The sequence below is a fragment of the Pipistrellus hanaki genome (assembly GCF_964339955.1).
Source record: "Pipistrellus hanaki genome assembly, chromosome: 17".
NCBI classification, from domain to species: Eukaryota; Metazoa; Chordata; class Mammalia; order Chiroptera; family Vespertilionidae; genus Pipistrellus; species Pipistrellus hanaki.
The window spans coordinates 24,775,338-24,793,588 of record NC_140519.1 but is presented as its reverse complement, the minus strand read 5'-3'; the positions used below and the strand labels follow the sequence as shown (position 1 = coordinate 24,793,588).

The 18,251-nt window shown below is 42.3% G+C and overlaps 1 protein-coding gene across 2 annotated transcripts in view; it reads left to right on the top strand.

Annotated features, from left to right (window-relative positions):
- The window catches only part of LYN (LYN proto-oncogene, Src family tyrosine kinase), a 100,564-nt gene that overhangs the window by 40,303 nt on the left and 42,010 nt on the right, over positions 1 to 18,251 (top strand). Inside the window, exons 2-7 of one of the 2 annotated variants that reach the window (XM_084864910.1) lie at positions 9,408 to 9,481; positions 12,992 to 13,037; positions 13,929 to 14,034; positions 15,961 to 16,059; positions 16,171 to 16,274; positions 17,044 to 17,193. In XM_084864910.1, coding sequence (XP_084721036.1) covers positions 9,413 to 9,481; positions 12,992 to 13,037; positions 13,929 to 14,034; positions 15,961 to 16,059; positions 16,171 to 16,274; positions 17,044 to 17,193 — 574 coding nt within the window. In that variant the 5' untranslated portion in view covers positions 9,408 to 9,412. Of the gene's footprint in view, positions 1 to 9,407; positions 9,545 to 12,991; positions 13,038 to 13,928; positions 14,035 to 15,960; positions 16,060 to 16,170; positions 16,275 to 17,043; positions 17,194 to 18,251 lie in introns of both variants that reach the window. The other variant, XM_084864909.1, reaches the window with a different exon arrangement.

Genomic DNA, 18,251 nt, shown 5'->3' with positions numbered 1-18,251 from the left:
CATCATCCCTGCCTCCCTCCCTCCTCTTGAACTCCTGGCAACCACTGATCTTTTCACTGTCTCCATCATTTTGTGGCTTGCCTTTTCATTTTCTTAACTGTCTTTTACAAAGCAAAAGTTTTTAATTTTAATGAAATCTAACTTACCAATTTTTCTTTCATGGATCATTCTTTTGGTGCCATATCTAAAAAGTCATCTACATTTTCTCCTATGTTATCTTCTAAAAGTTTCATAGTTTTGCATTTTACATGTAGATAAGTTATCCATTTTGAGTTGATTTTCATTAAAAAAAAAATCTCATTCATAATTTTTGTGGCTGTCCAGTATTTTTAGCACCATTTGTTGAAAAGACTACCCTTTCTCCACCTAATTGACTATGCTTTCTTGTTAAACTCAATTGACTACATTTCTTCGGGTCTATATCTGAGCTATCTGTTCACCATATATTTCTAAATGAGGAGCTTTTGTTGTTACCCTTAGTGAAAATAAAGTCTTTTAGTAACTAATTTTTTCTTTTGGCTGCCTTGGGCTTCGTTTCACTTTTTCCTGGTTTCATAATAGTTTCTCTGATGTTCTGGGAAGTTATGAAAAGCTGACAACTCAGAAAGTGGGATATCAATCCATAATTATATACATTTTTCAATATGGGTGGCTGTGATCATTGGTCATAAAAATAGGAGGCTAGAAAAATGTTGGGGGGTTAGCGCACTTCTTGGTGGGCTGTACATAAGTTATTAGACGCCACGATTAATGTCCTCTCTGGTCCTTTAAGCGACACATTGCCCTGTGACGCATAAGTTTCCGTGAGCTCATCTTGTTTTCATAGTGTTCCCTTTTATTGTTAAGAGAAACAAACCCCAAAAACCCCCACTGTTTCAGCAATCCCCCGTTTTCTTCCTCTGTGTGAAATTGCTCAACTAAGAGTTATGCAAATGGGTTCAGCCATGTGGGAGAGGCTCCGTACTGCACCCTGAGCCAGGGGAATGGCACCCATATTTTTGCTGTATTTGCTGTCAGTTATGCACTTGTCATAAGTTCAGGGCCCAGGCCTTCTCTGTTGCTACTCAGGCCCTTTCTCACTTCACTCCAGCCATTCCCAGCTCCTTTTCTGCCCCTCGCCTCATTCCAATTATGGGCCCTTTGCACAGCCTGTTTCTTCTACCTCGAACTGCCTCCCCTTAGACCTCCTAACTCTGCTAGGACTCACAGAGAAGTGGGCTGGTAGGTATCAATTGGACCTGCCTCTCATGGCTTCAAAAGCTGCCACCTCCTGAGACACCAGGCAGAGCCCTGCCGTCCCTCCAGAGCACACGGCACCTCTTGAGCACCCAGCATTTTTCCTTACGTCTGGGAAAAATCTCCATGACTTGTCAACTTCCATTTCATTTCCTTTTATTTTCATTTTTTATATATATTTTATTGATTTTTTACAGAGAAGAAGGAAGAGGGATAGAGAGCTAGAAACATTGTTGAGAGAGAAACATCGCCCAGCTGCCTCCTGCACAACCCCTACCGGGGATTTGCTCACAACCAATGTGCATGCCCTTGACCGGAATCGAACCTGGGACCCTTCAGTCCGCAGACCGACACCCGACACTCTATCCACTGAATCAAACCGGTTTTGGCTTCATTTCCTTTTAAATTCTTAGCAAGGACTATGGCTCCACCTGCATCTTCTCCAAGTTCTTCACTCCCACAGAGTATTAGAGTGTGAAGGACCTTAAATCGTGCATTCAGATTCTCTTATTTTGTTTAAAATTTTTCAAACATGATTTGAATTTTTGCGCAAGTTTATGTATCTACATGCACAAATACATGTGTTTATATACTACATGTTCTATATGTGTATAACAAAAATATGTTGTATGGCAGTTGTACATATGTAATTTATACACATATACAAAATGGAAAATGTCTTTTAAAATTTTAGAGTAAGAATAACTAAACATATTACCTGATGTTCTTTAACTTTGACATATAAATATATAGTAGGAAAATTTTAAATTTTGGAAAGGCAAAACCAGAAATACCTGCAATACCATCACCTTTAGATAAACATTATATTTTAGGATATTTCTTCTTAGACTTTTTCTACACATTTATATATTTTTCCCCTCACAAAAATGCTACCATATGTACCATTTTTAAACTTTTATTTCACTTAGATATATTCTAAATATCTTTTATGTCAATAAATATATATATATATATAAATATTTTAATGACTATATAGTGTTCTTTTTTTATGGTGAAATGTTATATTTTTTTTAATTGAATTTATATTGGTTAACAAAATTATACAGGTTCAGGTGCACAATTTCATAACACATCATCTGTGCACTGTATTGTATATTCATCCCAAGACAAGTCTCCTTCCATCACCATTTATCCCCCCTATTCACTTCTCCACTTTTCCCTACCCCCCTGTTCCCAGCAATCACCACACTGTTGTCTCTGTCCATGAGGTATTTTACTCTCTCTCTCTCTCTCTCTTTTTTTTTTTTTTTTAATCAATTCCTCCACCCCACACCCCACCAGCAACCTCCATTTCCACCTTACAGCTTTCAGCCTGCTCTCTCTGAGTGCCTCTATTTTCCTTATTAGTTCATTTTCTTCATTAGATTCCACATATGAGTGAAATCATATGGTACTAGTCTTCTCTGACTGGCTTCTTTTACTTAGATCAGTTTTCTAAAAGCCATTTTCCTGAAGGCCAATTTGATAAATGTACCAAAATTTCCAATTTACCAGAAGACTTATTTCTTTAATATTATTTCTATTTTTTAAAAAAAACTATGCATTATTTTAAATATATATTTTCATTGATTTCAGAGGAGAAGGGAGAGACAGAAACATCAATGATGAGAGAGAATCAAACTAATTTCTAAAAATTCTTCAACCCTGGCCCTGGCGGGTGTAGCTTGGTTGGTTGGGTGTTGACCCGTGTCCGGAAAGGTGGCTGGCCAGGTGACATATCCAGGTTTTGGGCTCAATCCCTGGTAGAGAGCAAGCAGGAGACAGCCAATTGATGTTTCACTCTCACATTGATGCTTCTCTCTCTCCCTTAGGGAGGGCTTTCTGTTAGAGGATGGTCAAGTAAGAAAGCTAGGGTTTGGAGCCAAGCAGACTTGGGTCATCAGCTTACCAACTGTATCAACAATGGCTTTCTGAGGGCTTCATAGAGGAAAAATATCAAGAATGTTTGAAAATGATTACCATAGTAAGTGAGGGGGAAAATCATAGTTGCCTAGATTGAGTGTGGTTATACACCTTTTTCAATTCTTTTTCAAAGGAGTTTAGGAAAATTGACCAAAATAAAATACAACTACTTAAGCTCAAGATTGATGGAGTTGTTTGTGGAGCTGAGTTTGGCCACTCTCTTCTCTTCCACCCTCTGAGGACACCAGGGAGGCTGTTCTGACCCCCTCTTCTGTGATAGAATGTTTGGGGAAAACATGGCAGCTCTCTCATTGACTTGGCTTCTCTAAACACGTCTTTAAAGTTTCATTCTTGAAAGTGAGAAGGAACACAATCGGGGGTTTCTGGCTGGGTGGGCAAAGTAAATCTCTGGAGCTAACAGCTGGTCCCGGAATGCAAGTATGAAAACTGGAGGATGTTATTTTAGGGATGAATGCCTCGGAGTGATCCTTGAACCAAACTCAACCTACTTTCGAAGCTCAGATCACTTGTTTGGGATTATTACCATCTGCTTGTCTGTCCTTGGGGCTTCCTCACTTTTTCTCTTGTCTTTCTAATTCAAAAAACTCCTTTGGAAAATTAAAAAAACAAAACAAAACAAAAACTCCTTTGGGAATGGAGCTCACTCCACACAGAGGTTGCAAGGCCTTGGGCAGCTTTGAAGCTGGTAGACCAAGTTCACCTAAGACAGTGGTTCTCAACCTTTCTAATGCCGTGACCCTTTAATACAGTTCCTCATGTGGTAGTGACCCCCCAGCCATAAGATTATTTTCGTTGCTACTTTATAACTGTTTTCAATGTTCTTAGGCGACCCTGCTAGCGATGTAGAGAACCACTGCTGTAGAGCCTAAGACCATCAGAAAACAGAGATACTTACATTACGATTCATGAACAGTAGCAAAATTACAGTTAATGAATTAGCAAAAAAAAAAAAAATAATAATTGTATGGTTGGAGGTCACCACAACTGTATTAAAGGATCACGGCATTAGGAAGATTGAGAACCACTGACCTAAGACCTTCCATGACCTGTACAGGTTTATCTCTGGGTTTTGCGTTCCTCCTCTGTGCCAAGCACAAAGTAGACAATTGCCTGCTCCTCCCTTTTCTCCCCTCTCCCCTTTTGTCTCCTTCCCTCACAGACTTTTCTGGTTACTCCAGAGTGACTACTTGTATTTTAAGATCAGGCCAGAGAAGGCCAGTAACAGGAGGAAGAAGACTTCAGGAAACCCTCTTCCCCTCCCCCCAATGAATTGCCTTTGGATGAAAAATTCACTTGTTGCTGGGAAAACTCAACGCAAATTAAAGTATTTGTTTTGGGCAGTTGTGGTGAAGTGCTTTTTTGTTTTTTAAGTTTTTGTTTCTTTTTGGCGGCTGCTGTAATAAGGACAGAAAATGCCTAAGTCATAATAAAAACAAAACGTGGCCCTGGCCAGGTGGCTCAGTTGGTTGGGTGTCATCCCATACACCAAAAGGTTGCAGGTTCTCTTCCTGGTCAGGGCACATATCTAGATTTTTATTTAACTATTACCATTATTAACGCAAAGTTTCCACATATAATGTCCCTTTATGTAACTGTTAGAAAACATGAACGCATTGCCAACTGCATCACCCACAGCACTTTATGTGGAGTCTATAAGAAACCTTACAATTCGCCCTAGTCGGCTTGGCTCAATGGATAGAGTCTCGGCCTGCAGATTGAAGAGTTACGGGTTCAATTCCGGTCAAGGGCACATGCCCGGGTTGTGAGCTCAATCCCCCATAGCGGGTGTGCAATCTCGGGGGTGTGCGGGAGGCAGCCGACCAATGGTTCTTTCTCATCATTGATGTTTCTATCTCTCTGGCCCTCTCCCTTCTATTCTGAAATCAATAATAATAATAATAATAAAAATTTAAAAAGAAAAGAAACCTTACAATTCTTCTGCAGGGCCTCACTTTCCCGTCTGTCCCTCCCTCCTCCCCCCACCCCTCCCTGCCATGAGGTCCCGTGACTCCCGCTGGCCTCGTTCCTTCCTGTTAGGAACTTGCCACAGCCTATCTGGTACCCACTTTGCTACCACATTTGCACTGACCTCTCTTCCTTGGCTTGGGTTTTCTGTTTTCATTTTATTCATTTATCGCTGTCTTTTTATGTTTTCCCCCAAAAGCATTTCAAATCCTTTTAAGAAAGAAGCAGGCTATAACTATAATCTCTTTATTTACTGTCATTAATAAGCAGATAAATGACCAGCTTCTAAAGAGCCATCATATAAGAAGGAAAAAAGAGAGAAAAGACCTTAGGCTTAAAGCCGTGTGTGAGTCCAAACGCCACCCTCACTAGTGCGCCGCTGTGACTCTGGGCCAGACTTTCCATCTCTTTATACCTCAGTTTACGCCTCTGTAAAGTGCGGTTAATGATTCTTGGTTCACATGACTTCTTTGAGGATTAAATGAGATGCTCAGAAAATGATAACTGTTTAATTAAAAAGTACCAAGGTGTGAATCATTGTAAAGTGTAGCTCCTATCACTTGCAGACATGGAACCCGTGTCTCAGTTTCTTTTGCGTCTGTGTTGTGTCCCACACTTTTCCAGCACCTGTCCCACAGCATAAGAAGCCGCCTCTCGGCCTGAGCAGCAGCAGCTCTGCCTGTGGAGCCGTGTTGAGTTGTTTTCATCTACAACACATGCCTCTGGCTCTCAGGTGTCCCTACTGATGAGGGAGGGAAAACATGAACGAAGGATAAGGAAGTGATAGTCCCTGGACTGTCACCACTGCTCTCCCATCCACTGCTTTTTATTTTCATTCTTCATCTTTCTTTCCAGGGCCACTGCCCTGGGGATCTTCGTCATCTCTCTGTCTGGACCCTCCCAACCCACACCTCCACCTCCACCCCCAGAGGCCTTGGTTCTGGCGTCCCCACTCCAGCCCTCCCACCTCCTTCTTCCCACAGAGTCCTCGCCCTGAAGCACAGATGCCCGCATGTCCTTTCCCCAGTGAGAAACCTCTCCACAGCTACAAATAAAGGCCACACTACTGACAGGGCACAAAAGTAAAAACCTGTACAGCACTTTTCTGACCTCATCTTCTGCCTTCACACACACACACACACACACACACACACACACACACACAGACACGCGCGCTACAGGGGTGTCTAACACTTTGAAAAAGTTTTTTGCAGAGAGTTGTTTATAATATCCCCTTATTGCACCTCCTCCAACCTTTTATTTTGAAAACTTCAAATCGGCAGAAAACAATGAAAGAATATTCTCACTTAAATTCATGAATTTTTTATTATTTTGCCACATTTGTCCCCTCTTTTTCCTCCATGCCCCTCTGCTTTTTTTTTTTTTTTTTTTTTTGCTTTTTTTTTGGTTCATTTTGACTGGAGTGTTGAAAGTTGCAGACCCCCTGAGCCTTCATGCCCACACACCTGGCATGCATCGCCAGAGATGTGGACACTTCCCTCAATGCCATGACCACACCTATAAAACACACAGTCCCCTAATATCATGTGCAAACGTTTTCAGATTTCCCCAATTATCCCAGCAGGTGTAACCCCCTCTCCCCCAGATTCATTCCACGTTCACACATTTTGTCTCTTGAGTCTCTCTTAACATGGAATAGCTCCACCCCATCCCTTCGCCTGTATGTTTTGAAGTATCCAGACCAGTCGTCTTTAGCACACGTTGAGGATTTTTTATTTTGTTCCTCTAAATTCCGTGTTTCCTATAAACTAGAAGTTAGTTCTAGAGGTCTCTGTCTCTCTTAAAATAACAACTGGCCGGGAAGGGTCCTTTCCCTTCCCCTTCCCCACTTTGGCAAGAGGGGCCCGGGGGGGGGGGGGGGGGGGCGGGGGCAGGTAGGAAGCCCCAAGGGCAGCACCCAGAGCGGCTCCATCCATTCTTTAATGTTCCCAGAGCCCGTGCTCGGAGCAGGCCCTGTGCAGGGGCTGGGAGCTGACCAGAAATAAGCCACCATGTAACGGCATGTAGTTTGTAATAAGAAAGATAACTAATTTATGAGGCGTGGACAGAGGGGTGATCTTTTCAATCAGGTGGCTGGTGAAGATCTGTCTGCCATCCTTATAGAGAACTTGAAACAGGAGAGAACTCTAGAGGGAGAGGACAAGGGAAGGGGGAGGGGAGGGTGAGGGAGATGAGGCACCTGTGGGGGAAGTGGAGGGGCAGCCCAGGCTTGGTGAGGTTCCTGTGTCTGCTTGCCCTACCTATCCACCAGGACTCACCCTCCCCCCACCCCCACCCCCACCCCCTTCCCTGAGCTCACTGTGTGCCGGGAGGCCTGCGCTGGGAGGCCTCTTCCATGCTGCACCATATTCCGCCATGTAACCAGCACCGATTTACAGCTGATTTTAAACACTGCTCTTTTTTTTGGGGGGGGGGGGAGTTAAGGGGGGTGAGGGAGGAGTTGGGACTAGTGAACAAAGAACTCACCTGTTTTTACCCATCAACTCTAAAACTCCTCTCGCTTATTTCCAAATCAACTTTAAAACCCATGCTCATGTCAGAGACTTTAGCATATGAAAAATACGTGCTGTTTTGAGTTAAAGAAGTACTTGCTTCCCCTTTATTTTGGGAACTACAGCTCAGTAGTTTCAGAAAGAGGCGTGGCTGTTCTGTGGAGGCTCCACCTCAGGATGAAACGATAAACAAGCCCCAGGGCCACCTGGACGCTTGCGGCCACAGGGCAAGCCGGTGGCAGTCCAGAGAGGGGCTCTCGAGATTGCTTAGAACAGTCCCTCCCCCGGGAGGCACTCCCTACGTGTGCCACTCCGCCTTCCCCAAACTCTAAATCATCTCTCCCTCTCTGACATTCTTGGCGGTGATCCCGACATGGCCGGGCTTCAGAATGACACAGGTCACACGGGAGAGCCCGGCCCCCACGGAGCCTCCGGAGAACTTCCTGGAAAGTGTCCAGGGAATCTGCTCTGTGGGGTCCCAGGGTCCAGGGGATGCTGGTGACCATAGGATGTTCAGATGAAGCTCATAACAGATTTGACCAGGGGGCTATACTGTAAGGCAAGATTCATAGCGGATTTCAGTTTTTTAAAAACATCTTTAAGTCCCCAGAGTACTTGATGGGGTGCTCTATATATTCCTAGTGGCAGTTGAATAAATGAATAAAAGACATTAGTGTTTAGAAGCAGGGTTATGTCCCTCTGCACTGGCCAAGCACAACCCCCTCTGGCCACAGGTCTTCCTCCGGAGTCTTTAGCACGGTCATGGCCTGCTGATGCCCTCCTTTGTGACTATAGCTCTGCCATCTCTCCTAGTTTCCGCAGACACACATCTTACTGGGAAGCTTACTGGGTTTGATCATTTGGATGTTCCTACAAAGCGTCTTTTCTCCTATGCCTGTGTCTCCTCTCTGTTTCCCGTATTGGTGAAGGCCCCTGCCATTTTCCCAAGCCACCTTCATTTGGGGCCAGAGTCCATGCATTCTACCTCTTAGTCATGCTTGCCTGCGAAGCCTCGAGCCTCTTACTCACCTTACATGTTGTGTCACTCACCCTGGGGGTAGAGGGGTGGGGAGGCAAACAAACTCCTCAACATTGCCCCTGAGGTGTGCCTCCCTCTTCTCTGCAGCCTAACTCCTGGCCTTCCACACCGTCCCTTTGGTGTGGGGGGGTCCACATTATAGAAATAGTGCCCTGACCCCTCAGAATGAACTGGCTCCTAAAGAACTGAGATTGAACTAGTTCCCTGTGAGGGGGCCGTGTTATCTTAGGGTCAGCACTTTGCATGTGAAGGTCCTTCCTGGAATCCCTTTGCTGACTTTGCCACCTGGCTGACGTCACTTCCGTTTTGACTCACAGAGCATTTCCTGCAGGATGCTTCCCCTGACCACCGCCTTTTCCTCTTGCATGAGTTAGATGTCCTTCCCTAGGTCTCGTGCATCCTCTGTTATTGACTCACCACCGTACTGTAAATCCAATTCACACATGTTTGCCACAGAATCTGAGCGTCTGTATAGCAGAGACCATGTCTTGCCGACATGACATTGATGCACTATAAATATAATAGTTGTTGAACAAATGAATATATAAGCAGGCTGGTCGGTAAACCATCTCCACATCTGAGTTTGTTAAACTCTCTCTGGCAAGGAAGAAATATGCATTGTTTTTATTCTTCACTAATGGAGAGATTTTGGTGGCTTGATGCCAGTTGTAGGATGGTAAAATAATGTCATTGCTTTTCTATTCCCACAGGAAATATGGGATGTATAAAATCAAAAAGCAAAGACCGTCTGAATGATGATGGAGTAGATTTGAAGACGCAACCAGTACGTAATACTGACCGAACTATTTATGTGAGAGATCCAACGTCCAATAAACAGCAAAGGCCAGTAAGTAGATAGTCTCAGGAGAGAATTCCCACAGCAGGATCAAAGCATGACTGCGTAACTTAAACACCAAATCTGTAACATGCGCGTGCAAAAAAAATCACATCAGTAATTTAGGCCTCAATTTTTGATATGCTTTATAACTTAATCCTGTAAAGAGCCTGTAAACATTTGAGAGAAAACCGGTCGGTCACTTTATTGTACAATAAAGCGGCCCTGGGTCACCTTCTCTGTAGAGAAAAATTATCATTCATATCACTGGTGTGAATACCCATTTTTTAAAATATATACACGTGTCTATCTGAGCTTGTGTGATTTAGGACAGGTAGTGAGATTAGTGCAATGGTCTGGAAGCAGAAGGATGTGCTGCATTCAAGTCAGAAGCTAATACAGGTGCTAATATCTCCTTTACCTTATCTTGTCATTCTTCAACTAATAGGTAATAGTACAGAATAGAGGCTGCTATGGCTTACTATAATTAAAAGATTTAAAAAAAAAAAACACACACACAGCTAGTTCTGCCCACTAACCTTGGATGATCTGTACCAGAAAGGTTATATGAGTGGTGTGCTATTTGATGAATTTGAGAATGTTTGGCAAAGGAAAAACTAATGTCACATTTTATGGAAAAGAAAAACAAAGCTTTGGATAATCACAACCTTAAATGCACTTTATCTCAGATTTGCCATCAATTCTCTCTTTTTTTATGATTTAGTCCTCACTGAGGATATGTTTTTATTGATTTTGGGAGAGAGAGAGAGGGAAAGAGAGAAAGAGAGAGAAACATCGATGTGAGAAACATCCATCAGTTGCTTCCCATATGTTCCCCATCCTGGAATCGGACCCGCAACCTAGGTATGTGCCCTGACCAGGAATCAAATCCGCAACTTTTTGGTGTAGGGGAAGATGCTGCAACCCACTGAGCCACCTGGCCCGGGCGATTCTCTCTCTTTATGGATGATAACATACATAACAAATCTCAAGGTATTTATGGAACTCCTCAGCATTTAACCTGGAAGCAGCTTATTCCACGTTAACCCAAAATACCTTGTTCTTATAGTTTCTCCTGGCGTTCTAGAAGTGTATTATTGTTATCAAGACCTTCAATCAGCCTTCTCCCCCTCTGTTCCCCATTATCCTATAGGTATGACATATGTCAAAGTCGCCCATCATTGTTGAAATTGATAAGTCACTATTGATCTTCTTATAAAAGAGTGAAGATAAAGAATGAATGTATTTCTGGATAGATATAATAATATGTCATTTTACATAGAAACTCAAAGTGTATAAGATTATTAACAGCTTTAATGATTTTACTTATAAATAATATATCCTACAGATAGGTTTATAGTTGTGAGAACTCAAAACACATACTCTTGTGGCATTATTTATTCTTGTATTATATATTTTTTCCATATGAACAACTGTAAACCTCCTTTTGCCCACCCCTGTATTTAAAAACATTGCATTAATAGGTGTAGATATAGAACTATATATTATATAAATATGATTAGTAGAAAATAAAATTATATAAGGAATTAAAGTTACATATAGTCATTATAATAGGCTTGAAGAGTCTGGCTTTTTCCTGGTATCACATATCCCAGATTTTTACATACTTTAAAACCTAATTTTGTGGTGTGTGTTTTTTTCATTAATGATGAACGAAGAATTTTTTTTTTTTATTCGGAAAATAGTACAGACTTACCATTTTTCATCTTATTAAAAGTAAAGGAGGTTAAAACTTAAGTTAGAAAGCAGAAATAGCCCTAATTGGTTTGGCTCAGTGAAAGAAGGGTCCCAGGTTCAATTCCAGTCAAGGGTATGTACCTTGGTTTTGGGCACATCCCCAGTGGAGAGTGTGCGGGAGGCAGCTGATTGAGGTTTCTAACTCTCTATCCCTCTCTCCCTTCCTTTCTATAAAAAAAAAAATCAAAAAATATATATTTTTTTTATAAAAGAAAGAAAGCAGAAGTAGTAAACATGTTTAACATCTTTCAATTCCCGTATTTTAGTTCGTGCCTTCTGTGGTTGCAGAAGTCCTGATTTATGAGTCGGTTAGTTTGGTCTAAGTCCACGGCCACAGATAAGTCAACTCCGGCAGAGGTGCCCAAAATGCTCTCCCCGGATTGATTAGAGAAGTGCTGAGGAGAGGATGAGGCAACTCCACACTCTCAGGAAAAGACATTTTCAAGGAGATGAGGGATAGTAGTAGATGAGTTGCATGTATGTGTTCTGGTCTTATAAAAAGTGTATTAAAATATTTGCAAATTAAGGACACTGATATTTGAAAATCAGCTTGCTGCTTTCAAATTATTTAATTGGTTTCTCATCTTTTAATTATTTCTTCTAAGTCGTTTAAAGCTGGTCAGACATCCTAATTATGCAAATGATTAAAAAACCAGTAGGAAACTTCTTGAAATAAGTATTAAAGGATAATATGGACCCATGATTTTCTGATACCAGAAAATATAGTAATTCACCACCACCACCATAGCCCAGATTTTATGGACTAACTTTCATCAGAAATTTAAATTTCAGTACGAACTGTTTTTGTCCCATTTCATTAAATCACTCTAATCAGAAAGAAAAGCCACATGGTTTGCCAGGATAGGTCTCTAACAGTTCCTTCCTGAAAAAGGCCTAAGAGGTCTTATACATCCTCCTCATGGTCACTGAGAGAAAAGGAATTTGATTTCAAGGTAATCAGAGTGACCTTTTGTGCCACCACGCTCTTCCTGATAGTTCATCTCCAACTAAAATAACAGGGGATGCCATCTGTCCCTAGGATGGAATCAGCGTCAGCCTTAGAGAGCCTGGGTCCTTCAGGACTTGTTCCCAGCAGCTCGTAACAGAGCCCTTACCACAGTGTTTTTAAAACGGGCCTGGGAAATTTGGGCATCAGCAGTCCTGAGCTTGCATGGCTATTCCCCAGGCCACTTCCGTCTTTGCTCTGCTGTCCCTGGTGCCTGGTTTCCGGCTGCTGAGACTCCAGCCTTCACCCCGAGAGCAAGGCTACAGGGAATCAGGCCCCAAGGCCCACACAACCATTTTGTTTACAGATACACTGCCTCCCTCCACCTGAACGGAATGCTAGAGAATTTGGAAGCATCGTCACTGAGCTGGGCAAATTGCCTCCCCAATAATATTAGGGTTCTGTTACCAAATAACAGAGAGAGGGATGATCCGCTGAGCCTCCAACAGCCCCGGCCCAGAGCCCTGCTCATTTCCTGCCGCCACAGGCAAACCCCTGTTTTTAGAAGGAAGAGCTGTACAGAGCGGGGCAGAGCTCTGCGGACATTTTTTCCCTGAACTCTTTCCTCCAGCTTCATAAGTTAGCAATTTTAAACCTCATTGGCTACTGTTAGAAAAACAATACAACCAGCAACATTAATGTGAATGAGAAAAGCTAAACATAAACATTCTTTTCTAACCAATATTCTCTCCTAGGTTCCAGAATCTCAGCTTTTGCCAGGACAGAGGTTTCAGACTAAAGGTACGTTTTCATAGCAACATGGTGGTTTCTCTTTTTTTTTCTTTTTCTTTTTTTTTTTTTTTTTTTTTTTTTTTTTTTACTGTTAGAGGCTCTTTGAAACCATTTTCCTGGCTGTTACTTTTATTATTATCATTATTATTATTATTATTATTATTATATGAGAAAATACACATAACATAAAATCGATCATCTTAACCATTGTTAAGTGTACTGGACAGTAGCATTACGTGCATTCACATTGCTGTGCAACCATCACCCCCATCCACTTCCAGAATTTTTTCATCTTTTCAAACTGAAACCCTACCCATGAAACACGAACTCCATTGCTCTTCCTCCCAGCCCCTGGCTCCCGCCATTCTACCTTCCGTCTCTGTGAGTTTGATACTCTAGGAATCTCATAGAAGTGGAATCAGAGTATCGGTCCTTGTGTGACTGGCTTGTTTCACTTAGCGTAATGTCCTGCCGGCTCACTCCTGCTGTGGCTGGGCGTCAGGATTTCCTTCCGTTTGTAAGGCTGAATAGTATGCTGCTGTATGTGTAGATCGCGGTTTGTTTATCCACTCAGTGAATTGTTTCCTCCTTTTAGCTATTGTGAATAATGCTGCTATGAACAGCATTATGGTGTATCATTTCTTAACTATAGAGTTGGAGAGAATCAGAGGTGTAGGTCTGCGCGATCTGAGATAGCGACCATTGCACGCAGTGCGTACAGCTATTTGCTGCAGACCATATAGGCCCTCAGCCCTACCAGGAAGGAAGCACACGCCCCTGTGTCCAGCTCCCCCTCTCATCAGCACACCCTGTCATCCTTTGTGCCCGACGAGGATTTGTTCAAACGTTTGCTGCTGATGGGTTTTTAAAGGTCTTCATTTTTGTGTTCTCTCTTGTTAGATCCAGAGGAGCAAGGAGACATCGTGGTAGCCTTGTACCCCTATGATGGCATCCACCCAGACGACTTGTCTTTCAGGAAAGGAGAGAAGATGAAAGTCTTGGAGGAGTAAGTGTACCCAGGCACCCCTCACCTGCCGCCCCTCGACCCAGGCCACAGAGTCCTGCACACTGGCCCCTCGTTCTACTTCCAGCAGCACAGCAAGAGCCAGACCCGCTCCGTGGGCTGAGGCCTCCCAGGCTCCTTGCTGGGAGTAGGGCTGGGAGTGGAAGGCGTGGGGCTGAAGGAATGGTCCTCTGTGAGCACTCCCAGAAGTTTCCCTTTGAAGACAGACACTGATTTCTTTCTTATCCATCTCTGCCACCTTAAGAAGTGTGGGCATATGTAGAACGTGTGTCATTATAATGACATTTTTATTTAATTATAGTACCTACATTCAGACTGGGTTTATGGTTCCCACTGGGTTTGGTTTTAAGGACACTATGCTAAAGCAGTGGTCAACTCAATAAAGCCCTTATCAGCATGTGACACTTCTGTGAAGACCCTTGGACATCATCATTTGCTTAACCCCATCCATGCTGACTCACAGACCTGTGACCCTAGTTGGACCACAGGGGTAGGAGTTCAGAACAGTACTGAGAATAAGGAACTCCCAGTATCTCAATTCTAACTTGCTTTTCCTTCTAATCTGCATACATTGTCACCCTGAGAGGAGAGAAACCTTTTATTAACTATAAGGTGTTAAGTGGTTAAGAGCTATTATCGCTTACTGATTGAGCATGAACTTGAGCCTAATCCTGGCCCTGCCGTTTATTGCTGTGTGATCTTCAAAGGTCACTTCAACTCTATACCTCAGTTTCTTCCTTTGTAAAATGGGCTTCACAGGGCCTCTGTCATGGCTGATGTGGGGGATTACGTGTATGTATGTTCATATGGATATACAGTGGTGCCTCGCATAACGAACGCCTCGCACAGCGAACTTTGGGCAGGTTTTTCATGAAACCATCGGCCAAAAAGCAGAAAATGGATGAAGATGTGCAAGATTCGGTAGACTCTACTTAGTCTGTCTTAAAATTAAAAAAATGTGTGTTTTTTTTAAAAAAAATTATGTTTTTAGATGTATCTAAATAAAAATATGTCATCTTAGCATATTTTTTTTTATGTCATCTTAGCATATTTTATGCTACAGAACGAATTATTTTTTTTAACATGTATTGTTATGGGAAAACACGTTTCACATAACGAACTTTTCACATAACAAACTTGCCCCTGGAACAAATTAAGTTCGTTGTGAGGCACCACTGTATACAGTGTAAGCATATAGATGAGTGGCCATTGTATCCCTCCATGTCTTGCTGATGAGGATCCATCTGCCTGTGGGAATTTGAAGGCTCATAGGGACCATCCAATTTTTCCTCCTTCATTGCCCCATCCTCCTCCTTGAGGGCAAGAGCAAGTGACAAGGTCATTATCCCCTTGACTCCCATTTCTATTAGGAGCCTAAAGTCATGGTTGGCAAACTGGCTCGAGAGCCACATGCAGCTCTTTGGCCCCTTGAGTGTGGCTCTTCCACAAAATACCACGGCCTGGGCGAGTCTATTATGAAGAAGTGCATCAGAAGAAGTTTAAGATTAAAAAATTTGGCTCTCAAAAGAAATTTCAATCTTTGTACGCTTAATATTTGGCTCTATTGACTAATGAGTTTGCCGACCACTGGCCTAAAGCATTTCTTGGATATCCACTGGGAAATTACTACAAGCATTTTTGCTTCTACGGGATGGAACCATTTTCACCAACTCTTGTTTGTGCATTGCTGAGCACAGTGACCCACCCACACCTTGGATGTGAGGCCGTTTCCCTTTGCTTCAGTCTCTACACATATTTTTATTTCAGCAAGAGGAGTGAATTGTCCCACTGGATTCCCAGGTTCCAGGAATCTTCCCACCCTCCCCCACCCACCAAATCACCTGGAGACAGACCATTGCTCTTGTAGCTCTTGAGTAATTGGACGCCCTTTCTGTGTTTCTGTTCCAGGCATGGGGAGTGGTGGAAAGCTAAGTCCCTCTCCACAAAGAGAGAAGGCTTCATCCCCAGCAACTACGTGGCCAAAGTCAACACCTTGGAGACGGAAGAGTGAGTCTTTGCCTGTTGACTTCTTGGAGGGTTTTGTTTGCCGATTTCTCATTCATTCTTTTTTCTTTACTTCCCTGGAGCATAATGTGAACTGTGACAATGTCTTCTCAGGTGGTTTTTCAAGGATATAACCAGGAAAGATGCCGAAAGACAGCTTTTGGCACCAGGGAACAGCCCCGGGTCCTTTCTCATCAGAGAAAGTGAAACATTAAAGGGTAAGAAAGGGCAGAAGGCTTCTTATAAACACCGCTTAGGAACTCAATATTTATGTCCCGGTAGTGAAATTTTATAGTTTGCAAACATAACAAACTCTATTTATTTTGCTACTAGTTTGCTAAAGTAGCATAAAAAACTGGCATAACTATGGCCATTTCTCACCATGTTTTATGATTGCTGGGTCTCTTACATTATTATTTAGAGTAACTCCTGAAATTTTAAGAGAAAGGAAATCAAAACAATTTTTCAATTCAGCAAAATAATTTAAAAAACCATCATGAAGAAGGAAAATGGCATGTTGGTAAACTTCAGAGCAAACAAAATTCTGGCTTTGTTTATCAAATCAACTTTTTTTTTTTTAAAGAGGACTACATTCATTCTGGCTGTTTGCTAGGGATCACTGTCTAAAGATCTTTTAATTATTAATTTTTAGAGAGAGAGGAAGGAAGAGGGAGAAAAACATTGTTGTGAGAGCAAAACATGGATCGGCTGCCTCCTGCATGTCCCCTAACAGGGAGTGAGCCCAAAATCCGGGCATGTGCCCTGACCAGGAATTGAACTGGCAACATTTTGGTGCACAGGATGATGCTCAGCCAGCTGAGCCATACAGGCTAGGGTTCAAGTAGACTTTTTATAGGACTTTTCAAATTATGTACTATACCTACTTGGTTTATATTTTGTGGCAAAAAAGGTACTATAGTATTGTGTAATGCAGACCTCATTTATAAAATATGCATATAATCCTTACTTGTACTTTTTCCCTCCCAGGAAGTTACTCTTTGTCTGTCAGAGATTTTGACCCTCTGCACGGTGATGTCATTAAGCACTACAAAATTAGGAGTCTGGACAATGGGGGCTATTACATCTCTCCAAGAATCACTTTTCCCTGTATCAGTGACATGATTAAGCATTACCAAAGTAAGTAAAAACTGGAGGTCGAACAAGACAAATATGTGTATCATGGTAGCTATGTGGTATCAAACACTTTTCCATAGTAAACGTTTTTATGCATTACCTTTTTCTTGATAAAATTGCGGATCATGTTCCAAACTTATCTATAATTAAATATGCAACCAAAGTCAGATTTGAAACTTGGGAATAACTATTCCAGTCCTTTCCACCTAATACCTCGTGTTTGACAATTAGTGTTTCAGAATTATGAAAAGAAAATGAATACTGTTTTTTCCATAGAGCATATTTTTACAACATGCCTTGAACTATCTGGAAGAGGAATGCAACGTGCAGATGTGTGTGTGTGTGTGTGTGTGTGTGTGTGTGTGTAAGGAACACATACTCTTGGTAAAACAACACAGAAAGAGCAGCAACACCAAAAGGTTTAGCAGTGGCAAGTCATTGGTCCTTTGTCACCAGTGCCACTCTCCAGCCCTGTTAAGCTGAACCCATGACCAGCCTTTGGGTTCATCCCCTGGGTGATTGCAGTTGGCTGTAGTGGGCAGCTGTGGCCACTGTTCATGTCTACAACCCGCTTGAAGGCTTAGGTCCCAAAATATGGAGAGAGAGTGGTACCCCAGATTTTGTAGAGCCTCCTCTCCCTCTCTGTGGTCCCACTCGCTTATTCATCTGGCGTGTGTGTGGAGCACTTGCTATGCTCTGGCCTTGCCCTGGGCCTGGGGGTCCCCTGGTGACAGAACCAAGCCCATGCCCTTTTGCCATGATGAGCTTACATGGGCTCAGCAATTTGAAATCACATTGTCTTAAGTGTAGCAATCCATTAGCCTTTGTTTATCTGTTTGTTTTTTATTGTGTTAGTTGAGTAACAGTATAATGAACAAAATCAAGGAAGTTTAAATTGTCTTTCGTTTAAGAATATCAAAAGCGGAGAGTCCAAAATAAAAATGCCCTATAAGCATTTTATGGCAAGCTGGAGATTGTAAGACTAATCGTCAAAACCTCCCCATAGGCACTGGCAAATACAAAATATCATCGGTTTTTAAAAATGTTTTTGTTTTCTTTCA